At 39.0% G+C, this 18,435-nt stretch overlaps 3 protein-coding genes across 3 annotated transcripts in view; 2 read left to right on the forward strand and 1 right to left on the reverse strand.

Moving 5' to 3' along the window:
* Positions 1 to 391: 391 nt before the first annotated feature.
* Positions 392 to 12,967, forward strand: LOC134789667 (scm-like with four MBT domains protein 2). The gene is made up of 7 exons (XM_063760262.1): positions 392 to 537; positions 7,822 to 8,099; positions 8,968 to 9,090; positions 9,951 to 10,079; positions 10,650 to 11,518; positions 11,821 to 11,996; positions 12,093 to 12,967. The coding sequence occupies exons 1-7, from the start codon at positions 441 to 443 to the stop codon at positions 12,911 to 12,913; spliced, it is 2,493 nt and encodes an 830-aa protein (XP_063616332.1). The 5' UTR covers positions 392 to 440; the 3' UTR covers positions 12,914 to 12,967.
* On the reverse strand, positions 12,963 to 14,216 carry LOC134789633 (uncharacterized). Its single transcript, XM_063760212.1, has 2 exons — positions 14,213 to 14,216; positions 12,963 to 14,091 (listed from the first exon to the last, which is right to left on the reverse strand). The coding sequence occupies exons 1-2, from the start codon at positions 14,214 to 14,216 to the stop codon at positions 12,989 to 12,991; spliced, it is 1,107 nt and encodes a 368-aa protein (XP_063616282.1). The 3' UTR covers positions 12,963 to 12,988.
* An 886-nt stretch (positions 14,217 to 15,102) lies between these two features.
* Positions 15,103 to 18,435, forward strand: part of LOC134789668 (neuroglian) — a 52,808-nt gene continuing 49,475 nt past the window's right edge. Inside the window, exons 1-3 of the mRNA XM_063760263.1 lie at positions 15,103 to 15,296; positions 15,658 to 15,742; positions 17,768 to 17,894. Coding sequence (XP_063616333.1) covers positions 15,682 to 15,742; positions 17,768 to 17,894 — 188 coding nt within the window. The 5' untranslated portion in view covers positions 15,103 to 15,296; positions 15,658 to 15,681. The remainder of the gene's footprint in view (positions 15,297 to 15,657; positions 15,743 to 17,767; positions 17,895 to 18,435) is intronic.

The following is an 18,435-nucleotide window of genomic DNA, read 5'->3' on the forward strand; positions in this document are numbered from 1 at the left end:
CGCACCAAAATCATGGTATGCTTCAAAATTTGGCTTGGCACCGACTTCAAACATATCAGTTGGTAACGCATAGACTTCAAAAAGGATAATATTTTATTTCATCCTTTTTGAAGTCGGTTTGCTTTTTTTTGTAAAAAGTTTTTATTTAATTAAATTTAGTTCTCTTTATGTAAAAATTTTATAAAATTAAAAAGGTTATTGTATTAACAACAATAAAGACAGACAGGCAATTTCTCTATTTTTAAATACCAAGCATACAGCCTGATGGTAACAAGTCACCAACACCATAGCCTATGGTCACCTGCAACAGGGGTTTACATGCATGTTACACATTTACATGCACATTACAAATATAATAAATTGATTACATAGGTATAAATGGTATAATAAATGTATATTTGCAGGTTGAAGCAAGTCTGTACAATAGCATCAAGCAGGGCATGCTACTTGAAGTGTGCCACAAGAACAACCCAGATATCTACTGGATAGCCGAAATCACTATGGTGTGTGGACACCTTTTGAGAATCAAATTTATAGGTAAGAGAAAAGAAAATCCAACCAAACAAGACCACTCAATGGACCAGTTTTCTTGCCAACTGCTATGTTAGCATAGGAATGGGATACATATGTAATGTATGCATTGTCAGATTGTCAAAACTTACTCAACTAAGTTAGTGCAAACTTAGCGTGGTCGGAGTCTACGAACGAATAGGGTACGTACTGCAGGCGATGTATGCACGCAAAGAGCCGAAGGCGTGATGCATAAATCATTCGTCACAATGCAGCGCGGCGGTAGTGTGGCGTGAGCTTCGCGCTATGACGGCGGGACGCTAAAGGGGAGCCCACACTAGCGTCTTCTGAGCGTCGGCGTCTAGTCAGCGCTATGGAAAGTGGTGTCGCTGCGCAGTTACGCCAATGTTGGCACGTCGAACAGTCACAGAGTTAACTAGACGGCTACGTTCTCTCGGGAGACGCTAAAGACGCTTGTGTGCTGTATCTCTAACTCGCGCGCAGCGCGGGCCGGTTTCCTCGCGACGGCATCACGCCGGCGGCCCGCCAGCGTCGCGTCCTCGTCATCATAAGGCCTTAAACCACCATCACCTCACGTCCCTCTACCGCTATACACAGTGTGACGACGCCTTTAGGTACATATAAAATGTAGCTTGGCCTTAAAACTTTAAAGTTTTTAAGAGCGCTATTACATTTCGGCGTTGAGCGAGTTTAGGTATTTTACGCGCTGCGGCAGGCCGTGCGAGCTCTGTATGCCGATCCCTTCTGCCACACTCGCACTACAATGATGGATTAAACATTCTTGATCCTTCGCGAAGCATATTGAAATCAACCATAACAACACTAACTGTACTTAACTTTTAAAGTCCTAAAACTGTTATTTGGTAGGTACGAAAATACTAAATGCAGTGCAAATGTACATAGGGGCTGTTCATAAATTACGTCATCTATTTTTGACGATTTTTGACCCCCCCACCCCTCAAATCATCCAAAAATCATGCTTCGGATGACTCTGTTTCCTCCTACGTCATGCTACCAACATCCGATGTCCAGACACCCCCCCCCCCCCCTCCCATTTGAAACGACGTAATTTATGAATAGCCCCATACTCGTACTTATGAAGGTATATTACTCGAAAGAAATTATAGGTACTCGCTTATTTACATGTTTCGTCATTGCATTTGGTACCTATAGGTTGTAAAGTTTGTATCAACGAGGGTTTAAAAACGAACTGGTACTGAGGATCTGATGATAATGATGATGATTAAGGTGGTCACGGATATCAATCAACCAAGTAGTAACATGATTAGGCTCGTTTGATTCGTCTCAACAAGATCTTTGACACTGAAGATACACAGGGTCTGATGATGGAGCTGGAAGGTGGCCACGGGTACCAGTCTATCATGTAACTAAACCACTTCGTGTTTGGGCTCGTTTGATTCTTCTCAACAAGATCTTTGACACTGAAGATACACAGGGTCTGATGATGGAGCTGGAAGGTGGCCACGGGTACCAGTCTATCATGTAACTAAACCACTTCGTGTTTGGGCTCGTTTGATTCGTCTCAACAAGATCTTTGACACAAGACAGTACTCAGGGTCTGATGATGGAGCTGGAAGGTGATCACCATTACCAATCAACCATGCAACTAAACCACATCGTGTTTAGGCTTGTTTGATTAGTCTCAACAAGATCTTTGACACTAGGTGATACTCAGAGTTTGATGATGGAGCTGGAAGGTGGTCACCGGTACCAATCAAAAATTAATTTAAAGAAAACTAAAATAATCCAATTTCGGCCTTTTCAAAAAAAACCACTGCAAATGTCATTACAAAAAAAAAACGAAAATATAGAGGAAGTAAAAGAATTTAAATTACTAGGAATTAAAATAGATACAAATTTAAATTGGAAATCACATATTGAAGTTGAAGTTGAAGTTGAAGGTGGTCACCGGTACCAATCAACCATGCAACTAAACCACATCGTGTTTAGGCTTGTTTGATTAGTCTCAACAAGATCTTTGACACTAGGTGATACTCAGAGTTTGATGATGGAGCTGGAAGGTGGTCACCGGTACCAATCAAAAATTAATTTAAAGAAAACTAAAATAATCCAATTTCGGCCTTTTCAAAAAAAACCACTGCAAATGTCATTACAAACAAAAAACGAAAATATAGAGGAAGTAAAAGAATTTAAATTACTAGGAAATAAAATAGATACAAATTTAAATTGGAAATCACATATTCAAAATATAAAATCAAAAATATCGAGCTTTATATACGCGTTAAGTGTGCTAAAGGTCAACACTGACTTGGAAACCGCGATGTCAGCATATTTCGCTTTTGCGCACGCAAGGCTCCAGTACGGTGTGATTCTGTGGGGGGCCAGCACTGATGCTAATCAACTATTCCTGATGCAGAAGAAATGTATTCGCATACTTACCAACACGCAGATACCAGACAGTTGTCGACCGCACTTCGCTGCATTAAACTTTCTCACGCTGCCCTCTATATATATTATGGAAGCGGCACTCTTTGTTAGGAACAATTCCCATCTTTTCACTAAAAAAGTTGTTAACTCGCAAAGAAGGAAAAATTATAAAATTGAAATACAACTACCCCCAACAAAATTAGAAATGTTTAAAAAAGGCCCTTACTATCGATGCATACTTGTAGCAAACAAACTACCCGAAAAAATTATAAACGAAATTCAAGACAACGTGTTCAAAAGGGAACTAAAAAATTTGCTGCTAAATAAATGCTATTATTCCATAGACGAGTACCTGAATGATGAATCTTTGCCTAAATAAAATAATAATAACTTAAATTAAATAAATAATTAAATAATAATAACTTATATTGATAATTTAAATTAAATATATCTAAATAATTAAATAAATAATAACTTATAATGATAATTTAAATTGAATATACTTACCTATAATATTATTGAATGAATGATAAATTGATGAATTGAATATATTTAATGCTGATTTATTAATGAATGATGAATTGAATTAAATATTCTTAATGCTAATTTATTAATGATACTATGGGAGTGTATTTAAAAACAAATTAATAATAATAAATCAATGGTAGGTAACTAATGTAATAACATAAGTATAAAATAATAAATATTAGCTTTTATTCTTATGCCTTGAACATAAGTATCAAAATGCGTTTATTTTAAACTATGTACATATATGTGCCTGCACTGCACGTCCTAGTTATAGTTTAGTTTTAAGAAACATTTGCTGTGCCCTAACAGGGTTCATGTGTGAACTTACCCTAATGTAATATCTGTCTTGTACCACATGATTATTATGCAATAAATTATGAATTATGAATTATCAACCATGCAACTAAACCACTTCGTGTTTGGGCTCGTTTGATTCGTCTCAACAAGATCTTTGACACTAGGTGATAAACCAAACACGAAGCCCAAACACGAAGTGGTTCAGTTACGTGATAGACTGGTACCCGTCGCCACCTTCGAGCTCCATCATCAGACCCTGAGTAGTATCTTGTGTCAAAGATCTTGTCGCGACGAATCAAACGAGCCCAAACACGAAGTGGTTCAGTTACATGGTAGACTGGTACCTGTGGCCACCTTCCAGCTCCATCATCAGATCCTGAGTACTACTATCTTGTGTCCAAGGTCTTGTTGAGACGGATCAAACGAGCCCAAACATGAAGTGGTTCAGTTACATGATAGACAGGTACCCGTCGCCACCTTCGAGCTCCATCGTCAGACCCTGAGTACTATCCTGTGTCAAAGATCTTGTTGAGATGAATAAAACGTGCCTAAACACGAAGTGGTATAGTTGCATGGTTGATTGGTACTGGTGACCACCTTCCGGCTCCATCATCAGACCCTGAGTACTATCTTGTGTCAAAGATCTTGTTGAGACGAATCAAACGAGCCCAAACACGAAGTGGTTTAGTTGCATGGTTGATTGGTACCGGTGAGCACCTTCCAGCTCCATCATCAGACCATGAGTACTATCTTGTGTCAAAGATCTTGTTGAGACGAATCAAACGAGCCCAAACACGAAGTGGTTTAGTTGCATGGTTGATTGGTACTGGTGACCACCTTCCGGCTCCATCATCAGACCCTGAGTACTATCTTGTGTCAAAGATCTTGTTGAGACGAATCAAACGAGCCCAAACACGAAGTGGTTTAGTTGCATGGTTGAATGGTACCGGTGACCACATTCCGGCCCCATCATCAGACCCTGAGTACTACCTTGTGTCAAAGATCTTGTTGAGATGAATAAAACGTGCCTAAACACGAAGTGGTATAGTTGCATGGTTGATTGGTACCGGTAACCACCTTCCGGCTCCATCATCAGACCTTGAGTACTATGTTGTGTCAAAGATCTTGTTGAGACGAATCAAACGAGCCCAAACACGAAGTGGTTTAGTTGCATGGTTGATTGGTACTGGTGATTACCTTCCGGCTCCATCATCAGACCCTGAGTACTATCTTGTGTCAAAGATCTTGTTGAGACGAATCAAACGAGCCCAAACACGAAGTGTTTTAGTTGCATGGTTGATTGGTACCGGTGACCACATTCCGGCTCCATCATCAGACCTTGAGTACTATCTTGTGTCAAAGATCTTGTTGAGACGAATCAAACGAGCCCAAACACGAAGTGGTTTAGTTGCATGGTTGATTGGTACCGGTGACCACCTTCCGGCTCCATCATCAGACCCTGAGTACTATCTTGTGTTTAAAGATCTTGTTGAGACGAATCAAACGAGCCCAAACACGAAGTGGTTTAGTTGCATGGTTGATTGGTACCGGTGACCACCTTCCGGCTCCATCATCAGACCCTGAGTACTATCTTGTGTCAAAGATCTTGTTGAGACGAATAAAACGAGCCTAAACACGAAGTGGTTTAGTTGCATGGTTGATTGGTACCGGTGACCACCTTCCGGCTCCATCATCAGACCCTGAGTACTATCTTGTGTCAAAGATCTTGTTGAGACGAATCAAACGAGCCCAAACACGAAGTGGTTTGGTTGCATGGTTGATTGGTACCGGTGACCACCTTCCGGCTCCATCATCAGACCCTGAGTACTATCTTGTGTCAAAGATCTTGTTGAGATGAATAAAACGAGCCTAAACACGAAGTGGTTTAGTTGCATGGTTGATTGGTACCGGTGACCACCTTCCAGCTCCATCATCAGACCCTGAGTACTATCTTGAGTCAAATAAATACATATAGAATGTCAGGTCGTTTCAAATATTTTTAATCCTGTCCGGTATAGTAACAGCACCAGTCATGGGACATTTAAGAGGAAATTTGGAGTATTTATGATATTTCCCTTGTACATGTAAATGGTCTTCCGCTTAGCGTGTTAAAAGATGAAAGTCCTATCCGCCTTTCATGTTTTAGGCGTGTTGTATCAAAGATACTGCAATGAGTTTCCACATAATTAACAAATTAAAACTATGCTTTTTTTCTCCAGTCATGGACACCAAAGCTCCAGTAATGGGCCCCCGGTAATGGACGTGGATCCAGTAATGGGCCCCCTATAATGGACATTGCTCTATCAGTATAAAATTTTGAAATGGGGAATAAGTTATGGCAAAAAAAACAATTTTTGGTATAAGCTTTTATCGCTGAATGTATTTTTCTTTCCACAGCCAATTATTATTGTATTAGATTCATCGAGACAATTCTAATATACCCAAACACAATTAGTTAGGGTTTATTGCGATAAAGTTCCCATGGCCACCTCCTGTCTCCATCATCAGATCAAGTCCATGTTATCATAATATTGCATTATCATCCGATTTGCATACTTAATTACGTACTTACACAAAATTTCAACTGAATCGGAAATCGAAAAGTGGGTCAAATTCAGCTACCAAGATTTGACCCACACTAACTAACAAGGCAAGTTAAATAAAAGTTTGGAAAAACGATATTAATTTATCCTAAGTCCGAGAATACCTCCTGGTTGACATATTTCGTAACTACATTTTACTTCTGTATTGTTTAAAACATGAAATTATGGCATGGCAAGCATCATTATGTCAATTGTCCCATCATAGGAGGTATGCAGTTTTACAGCTCCTATAATGGGATTGGGCCAAATACCACTATTTTTTTACATCTGTGGAATCACAACATAGTGTGCTGTATACCTTATCTCATGGTAAATGCAATTAACAAAACACATTCTAGTTTTCATCAAGTATTAATTAATTAAAATTTAATAAATTAACTCTCCTCTCTTAGCGAAGTTGTTAAGAATTTTTAGTGATATTTTTTTTCAGTGGCACGACAACTTTTGGGTTGACGCACATTTCTTAAAAATTAACCGAATTTAATAAAAATTCAAACATAATCAGCTCTAGGACTCTTATTTATGATAAAAATATATCCAGTGTTTATAAACTACTTTTATATACTTATTTTAGAGGAATTGTGTTTTTTTGTCCCATTACTGGTTCCGTGTCCATTATAGGGTATACTACTATAGTTTATTAAACTGTACCATTATAAATTATAATACTATAAAAACAGTGCTAGGATCAAAGTCTCTCGTTGCGGTTTACACGCACACAGTATAGCGTTTTACGCGGCGCCCGCCGCACACAATGATAATAAACCTCGTCGTCGCCGTTGAAAATGTGCGGAGCCGACCGACACACGTCCTACCTCTACAAGCTCTGCCGCGGCACTGAGCTGGCGCAGCGCGCGTCATCGGTAATATAGAGTAGTTTTCAAAAAATTGCCAAAAAATTATAGTAGAATTTCATAAACACTAATGTATACCAACAGTATAAGCAAACATTGCAGATTGCTTGAGTATGAAAATAACTTCGATATTAAGTAGATTTTCGTAGGAATTGACACTTGTTTCGGAGAGAAAATTGAGTTCGTTTTACTTTGATTTTCTCTTTCTCAAAGGTATGTAGGAAAAATATCGTTTGATATGCCTAAAGTACAGGGTATTAGTAATACAAAATAGCCAGGTTTAGCAGAGTAAACTTCTCAACATTTCCAAATCAGAGCTCGCCATTCAGTGCTTCACGGGGTTTTTCGGAAACGACCATCAGAAAAAAAATCATTACTAATTTAATAAGTCCTTTTTCTAATATTTACAACGATATTTAAAAAGATAAGAAGACGCTTTTACTGGAACAAGTACTCATTGTTTCTAATAATGAGCACAAAGTCCTGAATTTCGTCGACTAGTATCATCAATTTTGCATTATTTCGACTTTTCTTGTAAGAGCGCTCTTAACAATTTTCTTTCAAAGGGATCTCCTCCAGCATTTTCTTTTTATTTAAAGGTGCTGACACAGACTTCTGGTGCGATATATCCAAGACCAAAGTCCACCCTCTAGGCTGGTGCGGAAAATATGACGAGCTCATCGAGCCTCCGGACGAAATCAACGAAAAATACGGAGACACAATAATTGATATCATGAAGAACGCGCTTCTAGACGGACAGTCTGTGTGTATAGAGGCTCTGAATAACAAGGGACTGTCGCCTATTGATAGGATCAAGACTGGAATGAAGGTGGAGATCCAGAATATTATTGATCCTTATAGATACTGGAGTGGTACGGTAAGTTTAAGTTCCAACAGTTGTAAATATATGTCCTACAACCCCTACATGTTAATTACCTTTATTAAAAATCTTTAGTCACCAAGTTGTCACTTAAATAAGCGTTTATGGCGATCTGAGCACAAGGTTTAGTGCTCAGATCGCCATAAACACTTATTTAAGTGTATATCCCATAAATTCCTCCTAAACCGACCTAAAGCTTTACTGGCTAATGTAACAAGTGCTCTTGGGGAACTTAAAAACGATGGTCGCACTCAAGGTGATGGGGACTTTCGTGGGCCCTAATTTTCGCCCTATTTGCCAACAAATCTATCAGTGTCAACTAATGTATCCCTTTATTACCGGGAGCGCAGGCACATCCAATAGATTTACATTTCGATCTTTTCTATTGGCTTCCACGTTTTTAACCTTTTGAACGCCAATAACACCTAAAGGTGTCGTTACTGGTCGTGCCCACAGCGCCAAGGACAACTATAGGGTATAGTCGCGGACGGTCTAGAACGCAAAATGACCACTTTTTTATATCACAAATGGCCGAAGGCCAAATAGCACAGAACAGGAGCCCCGCGACAGCGGGGCTCCGTCGACATCGCTAACGTAAAGATAAAACGAGTAGGCATTTTGCGTTCTGGACCGTTCGCGATGTAGACTAAAAGTGATATAGGCAAAATATTACACTAGTCATTTTGCGTTCTAGACCATCCGCGAATAACCCAACAACTATAGGTGTTGTGGCGGACGCTGTCAAAGTAACCTTCACAGTTTCGAATAAGGTTTACATTAGCCTTGCGCCCGGGATCTTGGCGTTTGAGTGATATATGTTTGTGTTTATGACATAAAGGGTTAAAAGTTGTCCTTATGGTTATAGGTGAGTGAGAATGTAGGCGGGCGGCTTTTGGTGCGCTACGACGGCGCCGATGACGACCTCGCGCCGCTATGGATCTTCTGCTCCAACCCGCGGCTCAGCCCTTTCGGATACGTCACCAACAAGGTGGGTCCGAATTTCCATGCAAACAAATTCACGAAGAGCGTACTAGTGGAGCATTCGCCATTTTCTGATTGCACCTCTGCTGAATAAGAAGCCATAAACGCATATTTCCCATACGTTGGTAACGCGTACGTCATAGTGCCAGCAAGCGTTCACAGTACCTATATCGAAATACTATAAATCCAATCTTAAAGCGTAAGTATAGTTTGAATAATCTCAGGTGAATTTTTCGAGTTCGGGTGCTAATCCGTTAAACAAAAGCCTTTGTTTCTTTTAAGAGCTGTCTACAGCCACGTGCCAAAGCAACCATGTCGTTTAAAAAGCAACTATCGTGATAGTATTAAGGTTTAAATTCATATGACAGCTTGTTCAGAGAACAATTAGGGTGGTCTTGTTTTTAGAGATAGCAAAAACGTGTTATCTCCGAATGAGCTGATTCAAGAATTTGAACCATATAATTAGAATGGTAAATTTGCTTTTTAAATGGGTTTGTTCCCGTTACTTACGTCGGGGCTATTAGCAGTAAGAATTGTAACCACTGCATAAAGGAAACAATATCTTTTGTTTAACAGATTAGGGTCCGAGCCCGAAAAATTCACCTGAGATTATTCAAACTATACGTAGGTATACTTACGCTTTTTTAACACCAATGTGGTTTACAGGAAACTGAAGCTGCGTGAACGGGAAAAAATAATAAAAGCTTTCATATACGTGTTCTCTGTGGTGTTATGTTTATTATAGACTGGCAAAAAGGTCCGAAATCTAAATAATATATTGTTGGCAAGAAAGTTTGTACTTGATATTTTTCTTGCATTTTGCACTGACGAAGAACACAGCAAATATAATTTCCAATTTTATTTCAGGGGTCGCCATGGCAATTTAAATATCCAGGCAAGGTGAACAGGTTCTCCTGCAAGAACAAGCTGAGCACACAGTTGAGGCAGAGTGCCGAAGAGTCTATCAAGGAACCGACACCTCCTGACCTATTTCAGGTAGGCTAGATTCCATTGCTAGAAAGTCATCACTACTGCCTTAACCTCCTGGGGCCCCATGTCTTATTTAAATTACATACAGTATGGACTCTATTACATACATTAATAAGGTTAAAATTTGTCTAAATTTCATGACGTCACCAGGCCCCAGGAGGATAAAATAAGGTTCTGATGGAGCCATGGTGGGGTGCTGACAATGGGGTAGTTTTTCCTACTACAATAGAATATAACGAGTATGACCAGCAAAGCATTAAAGCTGCCTTGATCAAAATACACTCTTTGTTGCTTACAAAAAATAAAATGTTGAAATCGTTTTTTAACCCTTCCAAGACGTGACAAAATGAAAAGTTTTCCCAAAAAATCGAAATACAAATACTTAAGTTTTGGATTACTTTGTTTTCCAAGTAGGTACTTTTAAGTATGTTGATTCATTGATTTTAACCATTTCTTCAATTCTAAGTTTCATTTGTATTCAAGCCGCATGTATGGATTATTTGAACTTTCTTACGCCTAAATAGAGTTTAAATTCGCTTAAGATAATTTTTTAATATAATTTACCACTTTTCGCAGCCAAACCCAAGCATGGAAGCCCACAACTTCGTAAGCGGCATGAAGGTCGAAGCGTTAGACCCTCATGACATGAAAACTATTCGGCCAGCCACTGTACTCAAGGTCTTCAACAACTTCCACTTCCTCGTCGTCATCGACGACAACGCAGACGACTATGAAGACACCAAAACTGCCTGGCTCTGCGATTCCATGCACCCATACATCTACCCTATAGGTTGGGCTAAGAAAAACAACTTCACTTTCAAACTACCTAAAGTATGGAAAGAAGGACCTTTCGACTGGGATGAATACCTCTCAATGACTTCCTCAGTCCCGGCTCCTGAATACTGCTTCGGCGCAAAGCAACCTGTAAAAGGAATGGAACTAAACATGAAATTAGAAGCCGTAAATCCACAAAATCATGAAGAAATCCACGTCGCGACTATAGACGCTATTATAGAACATATGGTGTGTGTAGAGTTAATCCCTATACAGGAGAAATTCTGGTACGCGCAGAACAGTGATTTGCTATTCCCCGTAGGATGGTGCGATAGTAACAACTACGAGTTACATATCCCCGATATAAACGCTGTAAAGGAGCCTCCTAAACCGGTTGAAGAAGTTAAACATAAAGAGGATCTCAAGAAATCTACAGATGAGTGGTGTGAGAGAATATTCTTCAACTATAAATGTTATGCCGGTCCGACAATAAGTAGAAACAAATTGTCACAGCTCCCGAAGCATGTTGGGCCTGGGCCTTTGTCTTTAGTATTGAAAGAGGTTCTGAATAAGATGATATCGGCGTCGTATAAGCCGGCTAAACTGCTCAAAGATTGGGAGACTGAGGGTCCGCCGGAAGATGGGATGAGGCTTGAGATGCTAAGAGCCAAGTAAGTAAATATTAAATTTTGTAGGTATTGTTATGAACTTCATAAGTTGTAATAAATTAGTAATTGCTGTAATTGTGTTCAAAGAGCTTATTGCTAGTTAAGTCTCAACTTGACTATTGATTGCGGCTTGCTATTAATACTAGTAGCCATCACTGGAATTAATAATGCCGGATCAAAGTCATTTTGTCGAATAAGTATGAACATTTGCTACGTATATTATCTTGATAATGATGGGTTAAAAATGGGACAAAGAATATGCGAATAAAGAATTTTTTCATTCATAAAAAAATATTTTTTTCTAGGCTGAAGTCAAGCACATACCACGCATACGTGCCCATCGCGACAACAACGGCGCAAGTGCCCTCCTTCTGCCGCGACGTGTGCGGCAAGATGCAGGCGTGCCCCTGCCTCTTCGGGCCTACGGAGTACCCCGAGCAGTGCCCCCAGAACTGCCAGCAAGTCGACAAGTCCACATTCCGTATGTACCCTAGTACCGAAGAAAAGAGTGTAGACTAGGATAGGAGATATTCAAAAGAGTGGTAAATTATCTTAATAATGTTTATTCTTTTTTTAGATAACGTTACCGAGCGCCGGGGCAGACCGAAGGGCAGCCTCAATGGAAGAAAAAAGAAGAAAAAGCCTGTCCCAGAAAAGAAGGAGAAAGAGCAACCTCAAGAAACCGAGAGCAACAAGGACGGAGAATCCGTCGAAGACGAACACAGCGCGGGCTCCACGCCGCCCTCCGAGTCGGGAACTAGACCAAACTCGCCCGATAGCGACTACAAGCGCACCCAGAGAAGAAAACGAGAACCCAAAAACAATTACCCCAAACTCGAAATGAAAACAAGAGGCGCGAAGCTCCCGAACTTCGCTCAACAGATGAAGGAATCTCACTGGAACAAAAAAGACGTAGAAACAATCTATAGCAGCAGCGCGAACAAGAAGCAACAAGACAGCGACTCGGAGAACGAAAGCAACGACACCAGCTCCAATTCCCGCGATGCCAAAAACATATCAGACGTCTCCGATTCGGAGGAACCGGAGCTTAAGAAACTCAAGTTCACGACGTATGATCCTTTGCCGTCTGATAATAAGATGTTCGAGAAAGATACTGCGGCATCTTGGATCAGAGGGAAATTAAAATTGTCGCCGAACCCATTGGACTGGAGCGTCGACGATGTATACGCTTACTTAAGCAGTACTGACGACTGCAAAGTTTTAGCTGACAAGATGAGAGAGGAAGAAATAGATGGAGAGGCTTTTGTCATGCTTGACCTGACTACCATCAGGGAGCTGTTACATATGAAAAAGGAGTTCGCCGTGCTCCTCTGCAAGCACATCACCAAGATCAAGTGGTATTATTTAGATAATTACGAAGATAATAGCGAATCATGATAAGCTAATAACATTATTTACAATGTCTAGTCCTCAATAAAGTAATGAATTGTTGGAAGAGCTTTATTAATGAAATTAATATCCCAAGTTAGTTGCTTTACGTAGTTTCTTGCACAAGTAGCTGCAGAGGCATCCTAGGAAAGATTTCTCGCTCCTGCTCGATTCCTGATGGCTTTGGTCGTCGGAGTGAATGTTTTTTTTAGCAAAGGAAATTTTTACGGGTATCTCACGATCCGCGAACTCAGGGCCGTCATTGAGCGTCTCTAACATGGCCAACTCCATCTTTTTAGCAGATAGCATCTTTATATCATCCGCTGAAGCTACGACCTTACTCGCGCCTTGGTTATATGAGCTACATCGCTCCATGATTTGAATTTCAGACAAATGACTATTGTTATTGTTCATCTTGATTTTGAGGTATGGATTCTTGGACATTAAATAGATGTTCAGTGTTTCGGCGGTGTTCACTTTGTGCTTGAACTCTTGTTTATTTTCACTGCCTTTCTCGTCGCTCGCCGATTCCATTGAATTGTAGTTTTCGTTTTTAAACGCTTCCATTACTGATTGCATATCTTCTAGCTTTGAAATGCTGTCAGAATTCTCAAATACGCTATCTTTACTCTGAAATTCAGCATTTAGATCATTAGATTCAGATGACATTATATGTCGAATTATATCTTTTATAAAATCTTCCATTTCCTCCACACATTCCCCTTGCTCCTTGCTCAATATATCGTGGAATTTCTTCTTGTACAACTCGAAGTCATGCATATTGTCATAGAATTTGCTAAAAATCTCTTCGACAGTAACTTTGAAGAATTTAATACTCGAATCTAGGGTGTTCGTGGAGGAGTCCGTTTGCAATTCCTCGGAAATGTTTCGTTCAATGTTGTTAAGATATGATTCGGTGAGGGATATCCTTTCCACCCTCGTGTCCGTTGAGGTTTTACTAGTTAGCGTATCTTTAACAGGCACCATATCGTAATCGTACATTTTGTAGTACTCCTCTGAACCAGAGTACGAAGATGATGTAGCTACCTCCTGCTTAGAAGGATACTGAACGACTTTACCAATAACTGTATGTTCACTAGATTCACTGCCGAAATTTCTACATGAGTTTACCTGATTAGCATATCTATTGTATTTGTACGGTTTCTTCGTTAACTTTTCTTGGGAACCTGAAGCAGATAAACAATTATTCGAATATTTTGGTTACAAGATACGATATGTTCATTATCTAAAGGTGTGTAATAGGCTGATAGGGATTGAATAAACATGGACTAGAGTAGACATACTTACTCATAGTGTAATGAGTGCGTGTGTACAGCGTCTGGGATTGAGCCTATTTACGTGGAGAAATAGAACCAGATAAAATAAACTATAGAAAGAAATATGGCTTCACATTATACTAAGATTTGAATAGTAAATTCACTTTATTTTAGAACTTTAGATTCACATAAATATTATTAAGATCAACATTGAAATTTTCTCAAGAAATTTTAAAATAATACTTCTGACAATAATGTCAGAATAGAATTTCTAATGTCTTCATCATTTCTTAATGCGTTACGTTTTTGTTCTTCAATGCATAACTTTTTGGTCTTAGCATTCTTACTTTTATACAGGATGATTTTGTACTGCGCTAATTATTTGAATAGGGGGTATTACTGCAATGTTCTGCCGCCAGAGTGCAGCACTAAGCTAGCTAGTAAACCATGTAAACCATAAAGTAGGTATAACCAAAGAGATATATATATCCGTATAAGATGAGTAAAGTCTAAGAAAAAACGTGCCTCGTAAAAATCAAGAAGAATTTACTCTCGCTCAGATGGCGTTATAACTTTAGCCTATGCTCGACTAGATGGCGACCTAGGTGATACCAAGTGATACTTAACACATTTCAGTGAAAGAACATGGGTTCAATTTAGTCACAAGGCATTCTTAATGTTTTAGGTCTGTATCGAAAGATGGCAGTAAATTTGAAAATGTCATCGTAATGATTGAAGCGTCGATAGATGGCAATTAATTCAATTAGTCGTGTAAATGAATATATAACCTATTTTTTTTTTATATCGTTTCGTTTAAAACTGTTCTATAATAACATTTTTTAACTAATTTGAACGCGTCAACTGCGTTTAGTTTAATTGTCTATGCCACGGTGAGAGCAAGACGGGCTATGCATGATGCCTTGCGCTAAAGCGAGATAGAGCTTATGTCATGGCCGCATTGCACGCCATAAACGTTTTGTCTATGCCGCGCCAGTCAGTCATTGAACCATTTATGAACGAACGACAGCTAGAATCTCAGAGGCCCCGCCTATAAATCTGTTATTTTATTTCAGTTAGTTTTACCGCGATGATATTATTATAAAGCAGGAAATTAGGTAATAATTGAGAAGAAACCTATACAATATTACAAAGTATTTTACTTTCTTTAGTGTCATTGTTATAAAAATGCAATTATCGATTTACGGTTTCGTGAATAAGAAAGGAATTGCTTGGTTTTCCGGCAATAGTTCTTAGTGAACAAGTGTTATTAGAATTGTTAAAAGCCCGGTGTTTGTTAATTAAGTCGTTGAAAACGCGTTCGTGTCATAACAGGGCGGCGATTTCGTGAATTCGTTGATACTATTTTTAGTGGGTGTTGTCATTACTAGCAAGCTTTATTCGGATTAGGTCATCGAGTGTGTCGAACATGTGTGCCGGGGAAATGTGTTGTTAACAGTTTGTTTGGTTTCTTGTTAGATATACAAGAGTGAAGACTGCACCATGGGCACGACGATGAAGCTGCTATGTTTGTTGGCGGTCGCGGCGCACTGTTCGGCGCTATGTAAGTATTTGCATATTTGCACGTATCTTCATTGTTATTATATAAAGTTTTGCATTCATGAGCATTTGACTCTCCTTAACTGTCAGTGATCAGAATCTTGCCAAGGCTCTTAACTTCATAAGTAATTTCACAAAACAGTTTGTCTTCAATGTAAAACATGTTGAAAACAAAGTCGTTTGACCTAAGTTGCTAATTTTTAATTCATTTCTTGTTCAAGCTTTTTGAATTAAGTATCAAAAAGATTACTCTGTCTTAGTTGATCTTCTCATAAACAGAGGTTAATTAAAAAAAACACATTTCATACCACTTGGTAAAACTATTAGTCAATGAAAAAGTTAAGTTTCTTATATGTTTTTACTGTAGCCAGATTTTCTGAATTTTTTAAATCTATTAGGAAAATGAGGTATTTACAATGTCTTATTGGCCTAACATTAATTAATAAAATGACAGGAAAATATAAAAAAGCTAAAACTGTTATCACCAATCATCTTGTTATTATTAATTACTTCAATGAAATGTTACAAAAATAAAAGATAAATACTATCTATAGTTAATAGCGATAGTGAGGATTAGAAGCCTATGGAGGTACCTGGTCTTCGACAGAAAGACATGATGTCACAATGCTCAGCATTGAGGGACAGACTGAAGGAGAAAAATGATATTTCATTTACATCATCCACCATTGTTCCATTTTGGATAGTACTTCATATTCATTTGTGCCAGTTTAAGTCGTGAAAATTTGTTAATGAATATTTAATTCAAAATCAGATATTCTTACTATTTACCACTCTACTTGCATTTTAAAACGTGCATATGAGAGCAGCCTTATTTCGATTAGAGCAGCAAATAAACAGTTATCTACCTCAAGAGGAATTTCAATCTCCTATGTGACCTATGGGGCTATTCATCAATTACGTCATTTCAAATTAGGGGGGGGGGGGTCTGGACATCGGATGACGGTAGCATGAAGTAGGAGGAAATGGGGTCATTTGAAGCATGATTTTTGGATGATTATAGGGGGGGGGGGTCAAAAATCGTCAAAAATCGATGACGTAATTTATGGACAGCCCCTATGTCTGTCTGTCTGTCTAGGCCCACAGGTGATCATGATGGTTATCGTGACTCACAAAGAGTCAAGTGAAAAGTGTAAAACAAGAATAAAATTTTATATGTGCTTTACCCACCAAGTTATCAAAGTGACCAAGATATAGGGTAATTACGTCAATTTACCATCCAGTGTCAGTTTCCGTCCACTATACTAAATTACACTAAACTGATTAGCAAATAATACATTTCATTTTTAATTTGCTACTTCCGAAATAAAATTGTAAGTAGATAGATAAATTAATTAAGGATTGCGATAAGTCCAAATTTGTGCAGCAACTTAAGGTTTATATTCAAATTTCGTCAAGTGGAAGAAAATTAAAGCCGGACGAAAAATAGCGCAATGACCCTAACTTGGACGTCAATAACTTCCCTCATAATTCTAATAAACCTTACAGAGAACTTTACCAACTTGAATGAGGCCATATTTTTGGGTGCATCAAATTTTTTTGTTGTGTTTCTGTACCATCAGCCAGGTGACAATAGCAGCAGTTTGTTAGAAGAAAAGTTAAACCCCATACTTCTAACTTACTAAGTAGATGACCTATTATGGAAAGGGCTTATAACTGTCATAAAAATGAATGTTTGGTTATTTAAGATACCATAAAACCAGGGTTTTAAGAGCAACCTAGTCAACCACAACCATGGCAATGAGTGACAGGAAAAAGTTGATCAACCCTTCAACATTTAAACATTATTTGTGTATTGCTAGAATTATGACTTTCATTAATTGATTCCCTGCCATTTAAAGGGTTATCTCTACCTGAACTGTAACCACGAATATCTGTAGAGCTGCTAAACTTCGATTTTCGATGTTTCTCCCTGGTATTGCTTTGAGCTTTGGCATTACATTATACATTATACATATGTAATTTACTTTGATGTTGAGGCTATTCATTCATGTCTGATCTTTGTCGGCAGTGACGTCGCCACCACGGATAGTGAAGCAGCCAACAATGGAGGAGCAGCTATTCATGGTCGCGCAGCCCGGCGAGGCCGACAAGCCCTTCATCATCGAGTGCGAGGCCGAGGGCGAGCCCGCGCCACAGTAAGTGTTTTTACTTAGGACTTGGTCAGTGACGTTGCCGCGGATAGTGAAGGAAGAGATGTTCATGGTGGCGCAGCTCGGCGAGGCCGACAAGACCAAAATCGAATGCGAGGCCAAGGGCGATCCCGCGTCACAGTAAGTGCCCTTTAGGTCCTCTAGGTCTCTGATTTCGGACGCTGCCTTCAATGTGAGGTCGTATGCTACATGCCTATTACACTATCAGACAAAATATTAGAAAGATCGTTTTTCGAAACAATGTCGAGATGTCTACTGCCGATTTTCGCCGGTGGTTTTCATAAATCGAAAACAGTTTGGTAGTTTTAGGTAGTACAGCTATTATTGTGGACACCGCTTAGGTATGGGGTGACAGGAAGCTATTGTGCTTAGGCTCCGAATTAACACGTGTCGTATCTTGCTAAAATTGACCTTTAGGGCGATCGTTTAGCGATAAATAAAATAACTATAATATAGTAATTTTTTATTAATTTTATTTGCTAAAATTTTGAATCATTGAATAATTAAGCAAGCACCTAAGTGTCGG

Source organism: Cydia splendana, chromosome 4 (genome assembly GCF_910591565.1).
Source record: "Cydia splendana chromosome 4, ilCydSple1.2, whole genome shotgun sequence".
Classification (NCBI taxonomy): domain Eukaryota; kingdom Metazoa; phylum Arthropoda; class Insecta; order Lepidoptera; family Tortricidae; genus Cydia; species Cydia splendana.